The 20224-nt window shown below is 48.2% G+C and overlaps 10 protein-coding genes across 10 annotated transcripts; 5 read left to right on the top strand and 5 right to left on the bottom strand.

Moving 5' to 3' along the window:
* Nucleotides 1-555: 555 nt before the first annotated feature.
* Nucleotides 556-1358, bottom strand: I303_107772 (uncharacterized protein; the record flags this gene model as incomplete). The annotated part of the gene is made up of 2 exons (XM_018411041.1): nt 556-1150; nt 1210-1358. 2 exons carry the CDS (start codon nt 1356-1358, stop codon nt 556-558), a joined length of 744 nt encoding a protein of 247 aa, XP_018259709.1.
* A 724-nt stretch (nt 1359-2082) lies between these two features.
* I303_107771 (60S ribosomal protein eL27) lies at nt 2083-2765 on the bottom strand (the record flags this gene model as incomplete). The annotated part of the gene is made up of 3 exons (XM_018411040.1): nt 2083-2105; nt 2221-2465; nt 2620-2765. The coding sequence occupies 3 exons, from the start codon at nt 2763-2765 to the stop codon at nt 2083-2085; spliced, it is 414 nt and encodes a 137-aa protein (XP_018259708.1).
* Nucleotides 2766-3686: 921 nt separating this feature from the next.
* I303_107770 (uncharacterized protein) lies at nt 3687-6308 on the bottom strand (the record flags this gene model as incomplete). Its single annotated transcript, XM_018411039.1, has 6 exons — nt 3687-4517; nt 4578-4841; nt 4933-5226; nt 5307-5907; nt 6018-6109; nt 6177-6308. 6 exons carry the CDS (start codon nt 6306-6308, stop codon nt 3687-3689), a joined length of 2214 nt encoding a protein of 737 aa, XP_018259707.1.
* Nucleotides 6309-6828: 520 nt separating this feature from the next.
* I303_107769 (uncharacterized protein) lies at nt 6829-7502 on the top strand (the record flags this gene model as incomplete). The annotated part of the gene is made up of 3 exons (XM_018411038.1): nt 6829-7068; nt 7181-7216; nt 7362-7502. 3 exons carry the CDS (start codon nt 6829-6831, stop codon nt 7500-7502), a joined length of 417 nt encoding a protein of 138 aa, XP_018259706.1.
* Nucleotides 7503-8116: 614 nt separating this feature from the next.
* On the top strand, nt 8117-8780 carry I303_107768 (uncharacterized protein; the record flags this gene model as incomplete). The annotated part of the gene is made up of 2 exons (XM_018411037.1): nt 8117-8315; nt 8437-8780. The coding sequence occupies 2 exons, from the start codon at nt 8117-8119 to the stop codon at nt 8778-8780; spliced, it is 543 nt and encodes a 180-aa protein (XP_018259705.1).
* Nucleotides 8781-9439: 659 nt separating this feature from the next.
* Nucleotides 9440-9920, top strand: I303_107767 (uncharacterized protein; the record flags this gene model as incomplete). Its single annotated transcript, XM_018411036.1, has 3 exons — nt 9440-9599; nt 9719-9768; nt 9831-9920. 3 exons carry the CDS (start codon nt 9440-9442, stop codon nt 9918-9920), a joined length of 300 nt encoding a protein of 99 aa, XP_018259704.1.
* Nucleotides 9921-10612: 692 nt separating this feature from the next.
* I303_107766 (uncharacterized protein) lies at nt 10613-12990 on the bottom strand (the record flags this gene model as incomplete). Its single annotated transcript, XM_018411035.1, has 9 exons — nt 10613-10687; nt 10746-10859; nt 10933-11526; nt 11588-11712; nt 11783-11953; nt 12099-12419; nt 12514-12607; nt 12688-12863; nt 12972-12990. The coding sequence occupies 9 exons, from the start codon at nt 12988-12990 to the stop codon at nt 10613-10615; spliced, it is 1689 nt and encodes a 562-aa protein (XP_018259703.1).
* Nucleotides 12991-14512: 1522 nt separating this feature from the next.
* Nucleotides 14513-16323, top strand: I303_107765 (uncharacterized protein; the record flags this gene model as incomplete). Its single annotated transcript, XM_018411034.1, has 9 exons — nt 14513-14730; nt 14867-14974; nt 15040-15140; nt 15263-15453; nt 15521-15545; nt 15619-15695; nt 15765-15840; nt 15954-16028; nt 16142-16323. The coding sequence occupies 9 exons, from the start codon at nt 14513-14515 to the stop codon at nt 16321-16323; spliced, it is 1053 nt and encodes a 350-aa protein (XP_018259702.1).
* A 329-nt stretch (nt 16324-16652) lies between these two features.
* Nucleotides 16653-17665, bottom strand: I303_107764 (uncharacterized protein; the record flags this gene model as incomplete). Its single annotated transcript, XM_018411033.1, has 4 exons — nt 16653-17063; nt 17177-17289; nt 17391-17466; nt 17603-17665. The coding sequence occupies 4 exons, from the start codon at nt 17663-17665 to the stop codon at nt 16653-16655; spliced, it is 663 nt and encodes a 220-aa protein (XP_018259701.1).
* A 317-nt stretch (nt 17666-17982) lies between these two features.
* Nucleotides 17983-20096, top strand: I303_107763 (uncharacterized protein; the record flags this gene model as incomplete). The annotated part of the gene is made up of 3 exons (XM_018411032.1): nt 17983-18472; nt 18553-18699; nt 18778-20096. The coding sequence occupies 3 exons, from the start codon at nt 17983-17985 to the stop codon at nt 20094-20096; spliced, it is 1956 nt and encodes a 651-aa protein (XP_018259700.1).
* Nucleotides 20097-20224: the final 128 nt, after the last annotated feature.

The raw sequence follows: 20224 nt of genomic DNA, 5'->3' as shown, positions 1-20224 counted from the left end.
ATCAAGGAATGAGACCAAGAGAGCTATGTTGGATGATGTGGAATGATCACAAGCTCACGGAAACCGCGCTTAAGTCAGACCTTACATTTCGGCGAGTGAAGAAGCGGGCTCGACTGGCTGAGTTTTGATTTTCGCTTCAGAACCGATAACCAAAAAGGACTGCGGGAGAAAGGATCGTTTGGATGATAGATCCCCACAACATCATGACGACTCGCCCCCCATCATCGCATAGATTGGGACACTCACTCATAGCTCGTTGCTGCAGGGCACTGAATCAGACATTGCCAAATCATCGGCAATTCACCAACACACAGACGACGAGATATTCGTTCTCGTGCAGGTCTTTCCAATATTTATGCATAACTTAGAGATGAGTACAATGTTATCAAAAGGTAAGAAGGTAGCTTACTCACATTAATTTGCCGCATGAACTACTGTAACCACCCTTCCATGGTTACATGGCATACTGTCAATTTCGCCGAGTAATGACTTCAAATCTCCTCACTCATGGTCCCTTACGCAGCTCTCAGAGGAACCTTTTTGCACCTCGTCCTTTCAGCCGATACGAAGAGATTGCCAGCCATCGTCTACTAGCGAATCGTAAAGTTCACCATATTCATCGCGTGGGAGTGGTGTATCTTGGTTGCCGGATATTGTAGATTTCTCCTGATCGGCAGGCGTACAATTCGATGAGGCGTTTGCCATCCCGTGCGTCAATTGCATGGGTTCTTGAGTTTGTGTCTGGTCTCGGGTATTTTCTCCTTCCCAGAGCTTGACTCCCGATTGTTGGTACACGGCGATATGTTCAAGGTCTTTCTCACTAAATTCGCACCGGCTGTGTAGCCTCACGCATCTAGCGCACGCGGATGAGAGTATCTGTCCCGATAGTAGTTTCCTCCTAGAGATGTAACAATCGGCGAGACCAGTGTTCTCGCACTGTGTACATCTCGTACTCAATCTAGTGACATCTTTACCCTGCCCGTCCGGGTTCTTCTCCCAGTTGAAGAGATTGATGATTTTCAAGCTTTCATCATCATCCCGGCTAGCCCTCTCGAGTTGGAGTTTATCTGGATTAGAAGCACTTGCCTGCTCATAAGCTTCGAGCCAGGCCAGACTCTGCCCAGCGAAGATACAGCGTCTTTTCGTCGTTCTGCAAAGATCGCACCCAGTTGTAGAGAGCACATCCTTGACTGACCTGATGTTGATCACACATGAGGTTTCTCCTCCTTGGGACTTGCTGTTGCTGCGCAGTCCACGGCATACATCGCAAGGCCGAGTAGGTCTTGTAGAGCGGAGAAATCTCCCTTCGGTGGGGTGGCTCCATTCGAGATTGGCTGGTAGTTGGAAGAACCGGCCATTTGCCTGTATCAATTCGCCCGTCGTCTGACCGGTCTGAGTGATGAAATGGTCGGGAATTGTGGAACGGTATTGAGCCATGTCGCCTTGTTCTGAATGAACGAGGGAAAGCAACCAAATTACCAACAATGCAGCATATTTTGTACGGGGAGTTACACAAGCTTTGCTTTATCGTGGATCCGAACACTGCAACGCGCACCGGCACCGCACACAGACTCTGAGATCTTTGTCCGAGGTGAGCTCGTCTGAGTCGATCGATATACCAAGTAGAAAGGATGACGGAAGCTCGTGTCCCCTGTTCTGCATTTATGGCGGTACGTTCGCAAAACAGCTGCAGCAGACGAGAATGTGGTGCGTCAATCCTGCTCAACGTACTATACGCTGTTTGGTCTACCCCACAACATCAATAGACGATCGTGTGCTGGTCATTCCGTGCAAGCTGATTTTGCGTAACGTCTGTGTACAAGCCTCTGAACTCCTCCACAGAACACCCGTCCTATAGAGCAATCAGTAACGATTCACGACCTCAATCATTAAATGTGTTGTGGTGGCGATCCATGATTTGTCTATAGACGGTGCAAAGCCTCGCACAAGATGTTGGAGTCAAGTGACATGCAAATGGTATAGATCGGCATGCTAACGATCATATGTACACCTGTACATTCCCCCTTCTGTCCTAGTCCTAGATCCCAAATCAAAAGCCTTTTCTACCTTTAGACTAAGGGCTTAGAATCTGAGCTTGGAGAAGACTGCGAGAGAATGGAAATCATGATCAGCTTGATTCAGAATCGTATTTGACCAATAGCAACGGTTCACAGACTTCGACGTGCGAAAATCTGAGCGTGAAAGGGGAAGAACACTTACACCATCGGTTGTTACCCTTGGCGTATCGCTCTTCGAAGGCCTTCTTGATGGCCTTCTTGGCGTCCTCACGTTGGGTGGGTTCCTTGAAAGTCTCGTTGGAGACGGAACCTTTCAAGGATTCGAGTTCCAATTGGTATCGGGTAGGGAGGAGGTGGGCGTAGTTGATGACCTTGATGAAAGGCTTGACCTTTGATCGTCTGGCAATTCGCTTCTTACCCATGTTCTTGGTGACTTTGAGGGGGTATCTGGATGTGTCTCATTAGATCAGCAACGTCCCCACTAAGTTTACACTACACACATCTGATACAAACGAGGGATGGAACCGAGGTTCAAAGAATAGACGCAATATCGAGGCGATGAATGCCTGGATGTGTGTGCGCAGGGTAGAACATCACTCACCGCTCGATACCAGCAACAACGGCGTGGGGGTAAGGTCTCTCCTTGGTTCCATCATCAGATTGCTTGATGACGACAACCTTTTTACCGGCTTGTCGACCAGAGAGGACGACAGCGACTTTTCCGGGCTTGTAGACTGGTGGTTTCATTGAGCAAGACTAAGTCAGCTTTTGACCTCTCAACCCTCTCAAGATTGTCCATCTATCCCTCCGAGTGGTCCCTCCGTCGATGTTGGCTGTCCATGCGCTCCGCTATTATTCTGCTCTCTTTCCCATCTCCGAGTCAGATTCAGAGGATGCACTCCCCCTTTTCCAACATCAACATCTCCAACGGCCGCTTTCGCAGGGCATCATTCTTCCAGCATCCACGACCTATCCCGTATGTCCCTCCTTGCCAGTTGCTCAACCGCACAACATTACTCTATTCGCTCCTTTCATCAACACATCCACACATTCTCTTTCTGCTCATGACAGTCCCTTCAGGCTGATGCGAAATATGACACTCACCTAACGAACGACAGAATCAGCATGCCATTCAATCATAATAACAGTATTATACAAGGCGAAAAACTCACTCTTGACCATCTGAACAGTACGATGAAATTCCGAAGAAAGATTATAGAAACTCTTATCAGCAACTGATCTCCTTCCTTATATCCTGCTTATTGCTTCTTGCGATTGCGACTGCGACTGCGATGAGGACTTACTTTGATTACCTATGAAGAACCCGTTAGTTGATGATGAAAAGGTCTAAGCTAATCAACAGATGTATTCCCAGTTTGACTTGTGCGAATTGTCGAAATTGCAAACTGCACCAAAGCTGTCGATGCTCTCTCTCTGGTCGTATGGCACAAATTGCGCAAATTAACCCTTACAGCCAATTCCAATTCCTGCTACGGTGAGGATCAGATGAGCGGAATCAAATTACAACAGATTTTGGAACGGAGTTTCTCGGTGTTTTAGAAATACCTTGTGGCAGCTGGCAATTTCATCTCGTTCAACGGTGATCACCGCCATTCAAGCTTCTCGACTTCGCGATACAGGTAAAAATGCATGCAGGGCCCTATATGCCTATATACCCATGACGGAGTTCATCGAACCCAAAGATCCAGGAGAATATTCCCATGGCGGACCCATGGAATTGAAGATCTGTTCATTCGACTGCGCATTGCCACTATGAAGCCCGTCGTTGTTCTCCGAGGCAGGATCTAGCATCGGGAAATTCCCAAATAGGTCGAAGATCGATACTTCAGGCTGATCGACACCGCCTAAATGGCTAGTATCTTCAGCTGGAGGTGACACCCTGTCTTCTATTCCCGTTCCTGTAAACGTCTGCTGGATTTCCTGCTCCTGAGGCTCGGTATCAACTTGTTGCTGAGCCGACTGCTCTGCAAGTATTGGTATTTGATAGTTATTCAAGGTGTTCCAGAAATCGATATTTCGTTGGTGCGCTAATCCGTCTTGACCCTCGATCTCTGTCGGATGGACAGTGCTATCGATATGGCTGCCGGGTTGATATTGAGCTCTGAAGGATGTCACCAGATTATCAAACATAATTTGATACCTCGATGACTCCGGCCAATGATTCGCAAATTTGCCCAAGAGGTCTTTACATTGCTCGATCCGTATTTCAATTTCCTTTTCGTCCAGTCCCATGAGATCCGACCTTGATTTGTATTCTGAGAAACAGAATACGAGCGTTGTACACGAGATGAAGATTTGGTATAAGTGGGTCCAGATGATCAAGACCTTCTTTGACTTGACGTAATGCCTATACAGGTCAATGGAGAGAGTGGCAGAGTATTTGAGGGTATTGATGAATGATGAAGGGATCTCGGGGATCAAGGGTGATGGTCGATGCGCAGCCATGATCATCTGATGATATGATATATCGTCTACCACCTATGCGAATCCATTGTATAAGCTGCGGTACGATCTCGCTCATCCCGATGGAATACTCACTTGCCGCGAGATTGTGGCTTCTGTCATCGGGACAAATGCGGCTTTCAATGGACTTTGGCTGTACCAAGCCTGAGCTTGTCTGACGAAGTCCGCTACGATGGCCTCCTTTTCCTCTATCGTTCGGTTCGGGTTCACAGACGCCGAATAGAACGTTTCTCTGGCTATACCATACAGTCGACGAAGGTGTATTTGGTGACATCGAAGCGCAATCCCCGATACCTCGACGGTATCATTCATGTTGGATGCGACAGGATTTGACAAAAGCTGATGGCGCAATACAAGAGTATATCAGCTTTGCCGCAGCATGCAGAATTATGATATTGGAAACAGCTTAATTGAAACCGGAGACACTCACGTCAACATCGACATCACTATCCCGGACGCTCATCGGTTGTCCTAGCGTGAACGCCGCCAAGCGATCTAAGCAATATATCGCCCAAAATATATTCTTCCTCAACTCGTTGTGCTTTTCGAAATTGTTCTTCTCCTCCTCCGACGCCAAAAGAGGGTTGAAGTAAACATCATCTCTTCGATGAAGGTTGATCGCCATAGCCGCCCGCGCTGCAAATCCAACCAACTGACTCAAGCTTGGCCCACCAGGTATGTCAACGCCATATATACATAGCAGACACAGAGCTTGTACGGCCGTCTACCAGCCGTCAATACGCTCAATCAGCATCAAGTCCCTGCAGCTTTCATATTTAGGTCTGGTAGGTTACTGGAACTCACCAGATCTTCCTTAGCTACAACATGGGTGATCTCCCTCAAAGCTAAAGATTTGCACACCAGGCCAAATTCCTGCTCGTACGCCGTATCTCCTCCGTGGTATGCTGGACTCATTTCGAGGTAAATGATCGAGAAGCACCTGAACCTGCTCCCTGCTAAAGCTTTATCGACTAAGCCATCAGGTCCATAGACCAGCTTTATATCTTCCTCAATTCCTTCTTTCGTTACGCAATGATGGCTCTGCAGATGTCTTGAGAGCCAAGAACTGATAATATTAATCGATCTCTCGTATGTCGGTAGTCTAGGGTGATCTCGAGCTGATCTGATCGAAGGAGCCAAGTCTGTCGGTCTGGGCAGGGGCGATGAGAAGATTTCGACGTATCCTTGGTCAGGCATGTGCTCTGCGCGCTGCATTGAAAGACCAGCTGTGACCAAGGAAGACAGGTTGAATTCGCCGGACGGCTGAGAAGGGAGGTATGACTGATTGAAGCTAGCTGGGACGTCTGTGCCAGTTGATAAGGAGCTGATGGTTTGTAGAGATGGTTGATTATGCCGTATGATCCCTTCTAGCCATTCAACGCGTCTTTGCAGCTCTTGTGTTTGCCTAAACACGCACGGCAGGGTTGGTATCTTCCGAAAGGCAGACAAGGAACAGAGCTTGTGTGACTGAGGTGAAGATAGAGTTGCTGAAGTGTATAGATGTAAACAACTCACAATAAGAGACTCCGCTCAACACCTTTGACCCCAGGTTCGCACTCTACATCAGCTTCCACACAGGCTGTACATCTCGGTTGCAGCTTATCGCACTGCCGAACACAGGCTATCAGCTCTCCTCACTCTGATTTGAAGACTTCAATCAGATGCATAGCTCACCTTCCTCTTCCTCACGAAACATCTCTTGCAGGCTACCCTATTCTGAGCCGGCGCCGCCGTGCCGGGCGCAGCAGTCACAGATGATGATCTCCTTCGCTGATCCGGTCGAGGCGTCGTTGTCGTCGGAGCCATGATATTTTCGGAGTCTTTCGAGACACTCGCTGCTTAAAGATGGTTGACCTGAACGGGAAGAAGAAACAGTCGCTAGTTCAGCGTATTTATGTCATGTGATGATCTGCGATGTTGATTGGGGTGATGTCGGAATCGGGGTTGACCGGGTGGACGCCGGATCATCTGCGCAGCTGCATCAGAGATAAGCAACACCGATTTACGTAACTTCAGCCCATATCTCCTCTTTTGTATCGCACTCATCGCAAGTCCGATTACTGCCTCCAGGTTTATATGGAAGAAAGGATACTGTGATGACGTCCAATCTTTTCCATGTCCGCTCTTGTCTCCTATGTGCACGTCTGCTCCCGACTGGAAAAGATACTGGCTTTGCTCTGATACTTAAGTATTCACGATCGCTCGATGTTATTTGTGTGACAGAAGCAAAAAAGACATCTGTCTCGCCCAGAGTTGGATATTGACCACTGACAAGTGACTCACGAGATTTTCCTTGTACGACTAACCTCGTAGATATTACATCGATATGTCTAGCTGGCTCGAATACCTAGAAGATGGTGACCTATCTTGGACGGGCACTTCTCCAAGTCCTGATCAGAACGAGGCGTTCACGTCCCCAATGACTGACACACGCGCCACTCTGGCTGCGGACGAGGGGCCCAGATCGTCAAAATTTTCAAGCGACGAAGGTCTCAGAACCTGCGAGGAGACTGTTCACACGACTGACTCCGTCTCTCAAGGACCTTCTTCTCAGTCTTATACGCTGGTGAGTCGACGCCTCATAGCTCCATAGCCCCTATCATCGTGTGAATGATCGATCATCAAGCCACTCTATGTCTGACTCCGACCTGCAGCTGACTGCATGTGGGAAACTGTAGACACCGATCAATCATGGGGGCCGTCGGAAGCGCTTGGTACGCACTGATTCCCAGAAAGAAAGAAGTAAGTCATGCGACCCTTCTGCAGTCATTCTGCAACAAGGCACAGAAGGCATCCATGGAGTCGGTCCTACCGATAGCATGGCACCCGCTGATGGTATGGACGATACGTTGACTGTAGACCGTCAAGCCGCCCAGCAGTCTAGGGCGAGGCAGAAGCAGTATATCCAGGACCTGGAAACGAAAGTATCTGAACAGGCAAAAGCGATATCTTCATATCAAGAACGTGATCGAGATCTACAAAGCGAAATCACTACCTTGAGATCGCTACTGGAAACAATGACGCAGAGGCTGTCACAGTCCAAGAATTACCTTCCCTGTTCGGATCGACCTGATCCTGCTTCAAATAGCCCTCTCGTGACTCGGTCGTTGGATACACAAAAACCGGTGGCCTTGCGTTGATGTTTTTCACGTAGTCAGATGTATGACGATTGCATATGATCGACCTTGACCACCATTGTGACTATGATCCTAACACATTTAGACCCGTTCAAGACTTTTCTTCTCTTTTCCAACTCGCTGTAGTAACTCCAATCTCGTGGGGGGTATCTTATGCATCGTCATGCAGATTAAAAGCTTGGCTCACCAGCCGAAGCGTTAACCGGGACATTTTGGAAATTATGACATCGTTCTTCCCTTCATCTTCGGCCCCTTCTCGTGATACCTTCTCTCTTCCTTTCCTTTACCTATAAAAGGAGGCGTCCGCAGCAGCTCTCCATTCGTGTACCGCTCACACAGCATACTGGGACATCCAGATCATTGCGCCATGTCACTTCCCGGAAGCGGACCCGGTGTAGGGTATAAATGTACTGCATCGTTCCATCAAGCGTTGTAAATGACCACAGAAACCCAGATATATAATTGACTTATCCGAAGATGTCGGAATTCATACCTGTCAATCCAGGATCTTCCGACCAACGAGCACAAGCCCCACAAGCTACAAATGCTACTTTTAGTCAGACCTCTGCATCCACTGTGGCACCTGCGACGACAGATTCGATGTCTGGACCCTTGGAATCATCGTGGGCGATTCCTCCGAGATATCAGAGAGGTCGAGATCGGAGGACTTCAGCCAGTGAGTGGATCCCGTCCAGTACAGTCCAGTGCAGTCACAGTACAGGGTGCTCAGTGCGATCGCTCTGATTAGTCATTGACGATTGGCTGATGCACTGTGCGTGCATTGCACATACATGCAGATCGGTCAAGCGCACAACAGTCCAGAGATCGGAAGAAACAGCAAGATCTCGAACGCGAAGCGCTTCTCGAAAGGCAAGAAGCCACAATCGCTGAGCAGACAATGACCATTACTGAACAAGCTGATATGATTTCCCACCAAGCTTGGAAGATCGCAACTCAAAAAACCACAATTGAAGACCAGCATAATACGATTGCAGGACAGAGCTCGTTCATCGCCGAGCAAGAGACGACGATCGCGGCTCAGAACGCCACTATAGATGAGCTCAGAGCTCGACTAGATGAGTATCAGCAATACCTACAAAGTGTACAGAGTTACCACCAGGGTGAACACCAGTACGAGTAGGAACAGTTTGGTTTCCTCACTCTGAATGCGAATATTGATTGAGGCTCGTGAGAATTCGTACATAGCTTGTGGTCTGACTAGTTCCAGTCTGCATGGCTTATGTTCAGATACTTTGTAGTTCGTGACTATGCCATGACTTAGCCCATTGATCCGACTCTATATAAGTCATGGCGAGTCGATCTGAGCAAAACCCCTCACAGACAAAGTAGCAGAATGTCAACGTTCGTGGCATCTAGTGGCATCCAGATGCCTGTCCGCTGGATGATCCAAGATAGAGGTCACAATACGGGGCTCGCTCGTTTCACATGAACACTTTGCCAATATGCTTCCTTACATGTGGGGTTTCGAGGAGTCTGACGATGCTATGACGTCGTTCCACTAGCTGAAGGGGCTGAAGTCACCGAGCGCGCGCCACTCAAATGAAGTTAGCTGTCTATATGTACAATACGTACAAAGGCCCTCACTGCATCGCATTTCGGCTGAACTCACTTTTTTGAACTTCTTGCCACCCTTAAGAATGCATTCAAGTCTGGGGTCTTCGTGAAATCGCTTGACGTTCTCTCATGGTCCATTCCAGTCGATCCAACACATTGCTGATCGTAACTACATTTCAACTTCAAGTGCCCGCTCTCTTCAACCAAGTCAGTCGTATAGACTCCATGTCGGCCGCTTCCAATTCCAAGCAGTCTCGAGAATCGCAGACCTCGCAGACCTCGCAATCTCAATCTACATACCCGGCATACGATCCCCAAATGCCATTCTTGCTCAGAGCTTATCGTAGACCCTCAGATCCGAATTATTCGTTAGCCGCCACTCAGTGTAAGTATTATACCTCTGCAGTACATGCCGATCTTTTCCTGATAATTCAAGCTTGCGTGGTACCTAAAAACTCAAGAAAGGCATTTATACCCACTGTTCGATAATACGCATCCACATAGATGCGAACGAGCAAGCTAAACAGCGGAAAGAGCGAGAAGACCGAGAGAAGGTATCTAAGCTTCAGAGCGAATTGGAAGAAATGAGACTCTGACTCCAAGCTTTAAAGCGCAGGTTGATACCGAACAGTCGAGAGCCGATGCTGAGGTCAGTGAAGACGATGCTCGTTCTCTCGGTGGTGAGAACCTCGTCGATGCTGCTTGAGCTTAGCAGGATCACATGAGTTTTTATACTCGTTTCACTCAATCAGTCGAAAGGACCGATGTTAGTCCTTCGAGAAAACAAGTACCGTATCTCAGTGGCGTCTCATTAGTCGGGTCGTCAGCGTAATCCCAATAGCATGAATGCTTATACAACATCCTGAGCCAGTCTGCGCCTGCGCTTTGAAATCAATTGGTCGAAGCATTGTCTATATTGTTGCATCCGTGTTCGAGCGATTTGCACGCAACCGAGATACTGCCATGTACGGCTAGGTATTTTTACTATTTTGGGTGTCCTCCAAGACCAAGATCAAGAGTCCGGAAGAAGAGGTAGAGCGATATGATATGATAAAATTGGTTTTGATGTGCAGATTCAAATTGCTGGGACCATCAACATAAAAGGATGAAGGCGCAGTACTGGAAGACCGAGTCAGACCGAGAAGAACGTAAAAACCAAAAACATCCGCTATTCGTATATTGCAAATGGGGTATTCTTCACGATGGTGTGTATTTAGAAATGAGATCTGCGTATCGGATGTATCGATTTGGGGGTTGTTCAGGAATTCGAGATTAAGAATGTGAGGTATGCGTTTACTCTCGAGAGACGTCTCTGCGGAAGCACAACGGGTCAGCCATCACACTGAGCGGTTTGCAATCGGACAAGGTGCCTAGACTCTGAGTGATGAGGCTCAACACTCACCGACCGAAGATCTTGACCTTCAACCAATCAGCCAACACCAAGGTTCTGTTTCTCACAGAGTACAAAGTGGACTATTTAAATGGGCGATCAGCGGCCAAATCCGAATGCCATGTTGATAAAAGTACTCACAACATAAGCGGATCTCCAGAACAACATAGCGGCTCCACCACCTGATGCAACGTTACCGTTGAACAATGGCAAATCGGCGATAGCTTTTTCGGATCCAATGTACGCGAGCGAACCCTAGAAAACGGTAAAATATAGTCAGTATCTACGCGGATCATGCAAGACGAGCAATATGTTCAAAGGTACTCACTTGGTGGGAGTAGTGGAATGGTGTCAATTTAGCAGCCCTGTTCAACTTCTTGACGGTAGCTTCGATTTCCTCCGGGGCAGCGGCAGTAGCTCTCAGCTCGCTCAATTGTCTCTCGAATTTAGCCTTTTGGCCGAGTTTCTGGAAGATACCAGCCAGGTAGATACCTTGTTGGGAGGCCACTTGGGCGGTAGGAGCGTATGAGGTAGCGGTACAGTCACCGACGGCGTAGACACCTTCGGCACCCAACAAATTCAAGTAATCATCGACCAATAAACCTCTTCGTTGAGTTTGCACACTCGATAACTTGCTCATCAGGTCTCGGGTGATCTGTCGAGAAGTGTTACCGGTAGCCCAGACCAAAAGACCGTAAGGGATTTCTCGGATTTGCTTGTTGGCGTCTTGCACGACAACTGCTGCCTCCTTGACATCCTTCACCATTGTTCGGGTCAAGACATCGATCTTGTTCTCAGCGAAAGTAGACTCGGTATATTGGATGAGTTGCTTAGAGAATGCTGGTAACACGTTGGGTAAAGCCTCAATCAAGGTGATTCGGAGTCTGTCGGCGACTTCAGGGTACCATTTCTTAAGATCGTCCTGTACATACGATCCGATTGATTAGCAAAATCATGGAGGAGTCAATGGGAATTACACCTACAATCAAGAAATCGTGGAGTTCTCCGGCATACTCTACACCAGTTGGTCCTCCACCTACGACAACCATGTGCATCAATCGGTCAACTTCATCCTGAGGTTGGTCCCTGAAGGAAGCGGTCTCGATACCTGTACCAGAGTCATTTTTCGTCAGCTGCGTCGCCTTTGCCCAGTGAAGCGCAGTCGAGCATTGACTCACAGTCTAAGAGCTTGGTTCTGATTTTATCGGCATCGGACAACTCCTTAAGGAAACAAGCGTGTTCATTGACACCCTTGATACCGAACGTTTGGTTCTCACATCCAACAGCGTAGACAAGGTAGTCGTAGGGGATAGTGACTGAACCAGCGGCACCTCGAACATCGGAGAGATCTACGAGAGAGTAAAGAACGTCAACACATTTTCCACATTTGCACAGCACCTGATATACTGCCTGTCTATTCATGCTTTATTTCTACATCTTATCATCTTCGGCAAAGCATCTTCGGCTTTGCCGAAAGGATGTATGGAAACTCACCTTGGAATGTGACCGTCTTCTTGATCGGGTCGACCTCTTGAGCTTCAGCCTCGTACACATCCACCTTTCTCTTCTTGTGTCGAGTGATGTATCGAGTAGGCTGGATGATAGATCTAGGTTCAAGGGTACCAACAGTGACCGACGGGAGTAATGGGGTGAATAGGAAGTAGTTTCGGGGAGAGATGACGACAACGTTGAATTCTTCGGTATCAAGAGATTTGAGGAAAGATGTGGCTCCCCATCCAGAACCTAATACTACCAAAGTGGGCTTCTTGGTGTCGACTGGGAGTTGCTCAGGCGGAGAGTTCTGGGTCTGAGTGACTATACACACATGGCGTCATCAGCTCTGTCTCTTTGGCCATCGCAGCTCTACGGCAGCGGCAGGAGTGGGACTTCCGGAGGAGGAGATACGTACCATAAAGGAAAGCTCCGGTAGCTGTCAGAAGTACAACGAGAGTTACACGTCCGAAGGTCTTGGCGAATTTACCGGTTCGGGCGGAGAACGACGGCTGCGACCCGAAACGAATAGTCAGGAGCTGTCAAGTCGGCTTGCTTCGATATACACGGGCTGTGAAATGGGTGAGCTTACCTTAAGCTTTTGGTTTTGTGGAGGGTTGGGACCTTCGCCAGGTGGGGTCTGGTAGGCTTGAGGAGGAACGTCGAGTCTCTGAGGGGTGGAGGTGAAAGCGGCGGACAAGCGGGGAGCTGTGAGGAGAGCTGATCTGGGAGCGATAGCAGGCCTAGCCAGCAGAGGTCGAGCTCGGACTGCAAGGATCGCAATAACGTTGTAAGCTTATCGTTCAGCTATGATTTGGCCACGGCGCACGAAGGCGTATTGATAGTGATGAGGTATCGGACATAATGTAGACATACCTAATTGACGAAGAGCCATTTTGAATGATCTACCTGATACTCCTCGTAAGGAAGTCGAGCGGTAGATGAAGTAAAGCGCGACGATAAGATCGAATACAGAGATTCGAAAAAGATAAGATCAGAGATCTATCTTGTGAGGATGTTCGACTTGGATAATCGAAATAAAAGGACCAAAGTTCGAAATTAATCAGGATGAGTGGATGGATGGTGTGAAATGGAAAAAAAAGTCAATTCGAGTGAGTATGGAGATATGACGGACAGGGTAAAAAGCACCTGAGCACCAAACACCCAAAAAGACACGAAAAACTCCTCGGTGGAATTACTGAATCAAGCAATTTTACACCTACCGGCGGTAATTGGCGTATAGGTTAAAAGTCTATAAGCGGATTTCTTCCACCGCAGAGGAATCAGAAGGGATTAAGCGACCGAACAGCTGATATTCTGATTCTGATAGGATAGTCACCAAGATCTTATCTATACTACTATTGAATGCTCGTTGAGCTGTAACCTTCGTTCGATCTGGTCTATTCAACAAAACGATTTGCTTGTACAGGTGTCTGTGCTGAGGCAAGATCGTTACACGACCAAGCGGAAATGTAGAGGAACAGGTGTTAGAAGGATGTGCCTGGCGATTCATGCATTCGGAGTTACCAGAGAACCCATACTTTTCCGAGCTACACACAGCGTTCTCTCGCCTTGTGGTCCATTTTGGCCTCTCAGATGTTGTACACCGGTACACTCGCCTCGCGTAGCCCTGCACAGCAGCAGTTCAATCAGTGATGACAGTACGAAAGGTCGACTCTTGTCGGACCGAGAACCGGAGTTATATGTACATTTTGTCGGCCCTCACGGAATTATCTCTTTCAGGCCGGTAGTTCAACCCGGATTGTGGGTATTGATTTAACCTATCTCTGGAACCTAGCTCCTGATCTCATGCTATCTCCGAAACTGAATCGTTGATGTGACAAGATACACGCGAGCCGATCAAACTCAGCTCATTTGTTTCTGCAGTCATCCAGCCCAGCTCGCGTGCTGATTGTGACACGAGATGAAGCACCATGACAGATGGGTGGTTATGTCCGCTCCCGCTTCAAACAGATCGCGTCAGTGCGTCGATGGTCTGTTACTCAATTGCTTCTCTGCCGAATGTGCATTGTAGTATTGGCGCGCAGATATCCCAAACTCCCTGTCGCATGCAGAAGCCCATCGCTGGCCTTTCATGTGAGTTTAACGATATCGAGGGGGGGCCAGATAGGCAAGCACGTCGAGTGATGCCACCAGAAATCAATCGCCCTAGATGCGGCGATCACCGATCAATCCAAAGGGAGTAATGAGGTCACCTCGTCCTTCTAGCGCCAATCCAATCCACTCCTAAAGGTACTCGTGCTCGTGACGAGACTGCAGCATTGAATCAGTTCATCAACTGCGATAGAGCTATTCAGTGCTTTCCTGTTGTTCAGACTCATCTCTTTAGACTACAGACTGTAGACACACTACACCTGACAATCGAACCAACGTACGAACACGTCGAGCATCGAAAGATGGCTGCTTTGACCGACGCAGTGCGGTTCTTCTTTCCTGCCGCACCAATAGGCAAGCACGCTTCGCCCGAATATCCCCTATACACACGCGACGAGTCGCCCGTCAAGCGCTTCAAGAGTCTCCAAAAGGACGACGATGAGCATGGACGAGTGAAAATCAGCTTGAGAACTGTCATAATTAGCTATGCACCTGATTGGATCCTAGCTCTCCTTCTTTGGTGAGTTTCCACACACCCAGTCAATAACGTCTTGGCGTCCGGTCTATCGCGCCTGCATCTGATTGCGCGGAAGCTGGATGAGATATGCTCAAAACACTTGGCGGGTCCTGATTGTTGGTCGTCATCATGAATATAGGGGTGTGTTGGCTATCCTGAACAGATCTGGCGGACACAAGAGGGAGTTTTCACTCACCGATACGACTATCCAACATTCGCATGCTATACACGAACGAGTACCGCCAAAGTAAGATCAGCTCAATTATCAGCTCGACAGCAATGGAGCTGGATGCTTACTAAGAATTTAACCAGTCTTCTAGCCTTCATTTCTGTTGGGATCCCCCTACTGGTCCTCGTACCTATCAGCTTGTTCGTCTCGCGAAACGGATGGGACGTGCATAATTCGGTACTGGGTGAGTCGATCCTCCCCTTATCAACCACCTCCATTCCTCCCAGTCTCGAGGCTCGGTCGGTCTAATAGCGCTCCGCTCTCGCCTGAATGCGCGCGCTGATGTATTGGTGGCATTTGGGTTAGGCCTCGTCATGTCGTATACAATGACCGGCGTCGTAACTCAGGTAGTCAAGATGTCAGTCGGCAGACCTCGGCCAGATCTAATCGCTAGATGTCTCCCCGCTCCCGGATCAGTGGACCATCCGGTCTTCGGGCTAAGCACGATCGATATTTGTACCAACACTAATCTCTTAGTGCTCAATGACGGTTTCAAGGTGAGCAAATAGTCAATTAAGCAATAGTGTCTGCGTAGTGTGGTTTTTGATCAGTCTTTTCGCACAGAGTTTCCCTAGTGGACATAGTTCTCGTGAGTACCCCTCCAACAGACACTGTAGACTAGAGATCAGTATTCCTTCCGAGCTGACATGCTGGGAGTCCAGTCTCTTTCGCCGGTCTAGGATTCTTGAGTCTGTATTTGGCTGGTAAAATGCATCTAGGTGACGTCAGAGGACACCGAGTGAGTGATCAAACTATTCGTCATTTTAGCAGCATTCGACTATCTGAGCTGATGCTAAAGTGTCCCTAGACCAGAGCATGGTTTGCCCTGTCTCCCTTGTTGGGAGGTACGATGGTAGCCATCAGTCGCACAGAGGACAACAGACGTGAGTAATACTAGTTGAATGGCAACGTGTATTGCCTTTCATGAGAATATGATATATTGTTATCGTATTTTTTCCGATATGAAGCGTCGCTAACCAGTCTCTGTCGATCGCAGACCACTGGCAAGATGTATTGGTGGGCTCGTTGCTGGGCTTATCGATCGCTTGGGTATCATACAGAACATATTACCGTGAGTCGCCCGTCCTGAAAGTCCAAAAGTGCAAGACGTGGTCAAGCGCGATAATCAGGAAACACGATGGGGCTCAACACTGATTTGACGCTAATCATGTCTTTTGGTGGCAGCTCGAATGTCGCACAAACAATGTCATCTACCCCTAGCCCCGCGGTGCGATCCCGACCCGGAGACTCACGATGATTTGGACGATGCTGAAGAAGGTAGGAACAGGCGAGACGGCGTGAGACTGTTGGAAACGGATGATGAGAGGCGAGGAAGCGAGGAGGAAGTGGCTTGGAGGAGAGATTAGCCTAGATCAACAGGATAAACGCTCGGAATAGATTCATGGGGTTGGAGCTCGCTTGCGCCAATGCTTTGTTCCTGTCTGCGCATAGAGCTATATCTGTTTAAATCCGCTATCTGAGCTGTCTGTTTAGAGAGATCAACATCATCTGAATATCACAATCTGCATATGTAGTTGCAAGGTCTCTTGTGTCGCACTTATCACAGATGTACGAGCTGGCCAGATGACAACGACGAATCGGCTAACCAAGGTTTTTTACACAGTTGCATCGGATACCTACAATGCATCACGCTGAGGCAACTAATCTACAGATCAGTCCTACAACTGCTGCTGATTTATTGATCCTCCGTTTCCCCCTCTTGCAGCCTTACAACCTCAACGACCACCTCCGTCTCCTCCTGTCCTCCTCTCTTGAAACTGACCTTCAAAGGCGTAGAAACCAGCTCCTTGATCCTCGATCCCGCCTCACGATTCACCCAATTCAACTCTATCTCAGAGCTCGGTAATCCGTGCTGACTATCTAATCTATTCTGTATATCCGAGAGGGTGAGGGAACCGTGTAATGTCGGATAATCAGGTGATATTGTCCTCCGTTTGAAAGTCAGGATATTAGGTAACAGGTGTAAAGCGTTTAGTAATTCTTGAGGAGTCTCTGATGTGGTAGAGGAAGAGGAAGAAGAAGATTGTAAGCCGGTAGAAGAGGTTTGTTCTTCGATCAAAAGAGATGCTGTTGATCTATCTGCGTCCTGCAATATCGAATAAATATGAGCTCGAGTGCTCATTGCTTGTCGTTCCGCATCATGAGCCATGGCTCGAAAAATATGACTCCCTGTGATCAGCGAGAAGCGAGACAACGCACGGTAGCTCGGTATATTTGCCTCTGGCCGTTGTTTTTGAACGGGACGAATCGTGCTTGTCGAGTAGGGACGAGGTCGTTTCTTGCTCGACCGGGAGCCACGAAGAGACGGTCAACTGAGGAAAGAGCACCCCGTTAGCGAGCAGAATATAGCATGTCAATATCTGTGCCGAACGGATAGCGAGCGACTGTATGAGTTACAGAGCGATATACTCACACGTCCTGCCTAGACCCGGTACATCTTGTAAAAGCTCTATAAAAGTCTCTCGTCTTGCAGCTGAAGGAATCGAGGACTATATCATGCAGATGAGACCAGTTAATAACAAAGACGTGAGTGAGTCAGATGAGACGATGATGCTATCACAGCTGCATACCCTCCACGATTCTGTACTTGAGCTGCTGTGAGGTTGACGGTGAGACGAAACTCACCGAGAAAAGTCGGGCGGCCCCCAAGCTGGATTGCAACACGACTCTCGAGCTAGAGGCGTACATGTTGTTTTTGACGGCCTGTTTGATGATCCAGCTTTGGTACAATGTGATCGGGTCGCGGTGCCGATGAGCAGCAATGTTATGGACTATATAAGGTGTTCCGAGGATATCTTTCTCCAAACCGATGAGCCTTGACCTTGCGTTTTCACGAATTCCATGGTCTGCTTACAAGGTAAAAATCACGTGACTAGATAAATAGCTAGAAATGTTCAGCAGCTGTCCTGTAGCCGGTGTATGATATTATAGCATGAAACCTTTCATGCGTATTAGCATCTGCAGCTTAGCACTCACTATCAGGATTACACTATCAAGCAGGCAACATGGACAGAGGAGCAGCAAGAAGTAAGAAACGAGCTACGAAGGCGCAAGCTCCGGTACAAGCTCCTACTACCACATCTCAAGTGGGTCAGGCAGGTCCTTCAAATCCCAATCCGAAATTCAACGCGAAATCGAAATCGAATTCGCAATCGCAAGACGAAGCCAGAGAAGGAATACGTACCGCTCAAGATGGTTCTGCTACGTCGAGATTCAAGAGGAAAGAACGACCCGATCGAGATAGACAGTCGAAAGATCCGAGTTTATACGTCCCAAAGGCAATACGAACTTCTGCTGCACTGATATACTCTCAATCGCCCTTCCCTATCCCGCCGACATCAGAAGTTTTGGCCAGCGTACGAAGGCTGGATCTGAGTGGGAGCGGAGTGACGGATGTAAAGTGGTTGAAAGGTACTGGAGTGACTTGGCTTAGTCTGAATGGCTGTCAGATACAGGAAGGGTGGGAAGAAGTTGGAGAATTACAAGAACTAACAGGTAAGTCACCACGATCTTCCTCTCCGCCTACACCTGTGAAATTGTAGATGGCACAGCTGATGCGACGAATACAATCATAGTGCTTAACATAAATGGATGTGGAATAAAAAGTCTGCCCAAGAGTCTAGGCAAGTTATCGAAAGTCAAAGCTATTGTAGCTATGAACAATGATTGGACTCAGCTGGACGAAGAGGTGGTCTCGGGTTGGAAAGACCTAAACTCGCTCAGTGAGTGCATCGCCATTTCCGGGAGGAGTTTGATATGAGTATTGATTTCCCGACCTCTCTGCTTGCGGTTCCTCTCAGTCATATCGCACTCGCCTAATCTCACCACGCTCCCTCAAACACTTGCGGAGCTTTACCACCTGTCTAAACTCACTTTCTCCCATTGTCCCAAAGTCACCTCTAACTCCTTACCTGACTTGACCAATCTGCCGCTACTGCGAGACGTCAAGATGAACAACTTGCCTCAACTCACCAATCTACCGAAACACATAACAACTTGGGGTAAGGGGAATCTGAATTTAGTTGGGAAAGGTTCCGAGGACAACGTAAAGTTCGGGGATGGGCTAGAAGTCTTAGATCTGGGTAATTGCTCATTACCTTTCGATGTCTTCTCTTCGATCTTCGGCCTGGACCCCATCCAACAAACGGGCGGTAAGACCAAGAAAGGAGGAGTCGTATGGCGACAACTGAGATCATTGTCGATTCATTCAAACCCTCTCACAACGACCAATCCGAATTACACGGAAGTGCTACAATCAAACAGTGAGATCTTGCCGAATCTGCAGATCATAGATGCGAAACGTGTGGTAGAGCGTAAACGGAAAGGAGAGCTACAGGAGTCGAAGATTGATAGGCGAAGAAGGGAAAAGAAGGAAAGGCAGATGAAACCGTCAGGTACCAATGAGAGCGGGAAACATGTCAAGATGCGATCCTGGGGTGACAAACAAGGACAGAGCAATGGTGACGCTGCCAGTGGTGCGGACGGTATAGATGTCGAGACGAGCGAGAAGGAAGGGAATGCAGTCAAGCAAGTTGAGAAGAAGGATCAGAAGGAGCACAGAGATAAATCAGATGGAAAACGCAAAACCCGAGATCGGGAGGAGAAGGCAGAAATTACGAAGAAGCGAAGACATAATGATCAAGCTCCCACTGCTTCAACGGATAGTGCTAAACCTGGAGAAGAGCGGAAGCACAAGAAACAACGTCGAGCTTCACCCCCGCCTTCAACAGTCAAACCCCAGGATGCCGCTGTGACTACCACTGCTCCTGCGACTTCCGGTGCGAAAGACATAACTGATTCTAAGCGGATATCCAAGTTGGACGAGGAGAAAGAATCGAAATCCAGAGACAGAGACAAGTCGGGCAAACTTCGAGACGCGGTAGTAGGCTTGATTGAGATCAATGAAGCAGGCGAAGAGGTCGAGATGAACTCGAAGAAAAAGAAGAAATTGAAAGCGAAGCTCAAGAAGAACGAAGAGGTGAAAGGAGGTATTGACTTACGTGAGGTATTCGGCAAGTCATCTGCTCATAATGAGAGTGCGGTGGCTACTATAGACAAGGATGAAAAGGCAGATAGGCAGGAAGAGGATGGACTAGGTCTGGGTTTGGGTGGTTGGTAATTATCGTCTGATATAGCTGTGTGATTCAATGTACACTGCTTATGTGTGGAAGTATCGATTATGATGTTGCTGCGTTAGATATATGATGCATCGGGCGGAGTTTTACAGGCTGAAGTACTCTACAGAAT

The sequence above is a fragment of the Kwoniella dejecticola genome, chromosome 10, assembly GCF_000512565.2.
Source record: "Kwoniella dejecticola CBS 10117 chromosome 10, complete sequence".
Lineage (NCBI taxonomy): Eukaryota > Fungi > Basidiomycota > Tremellomycetes > Tremellales > Cryptococcaceae > Kwoniella > Kwoniella dejecticola.
This window is presented reverse-complemented; position numbering and strand designations above follow the sequence as displayed.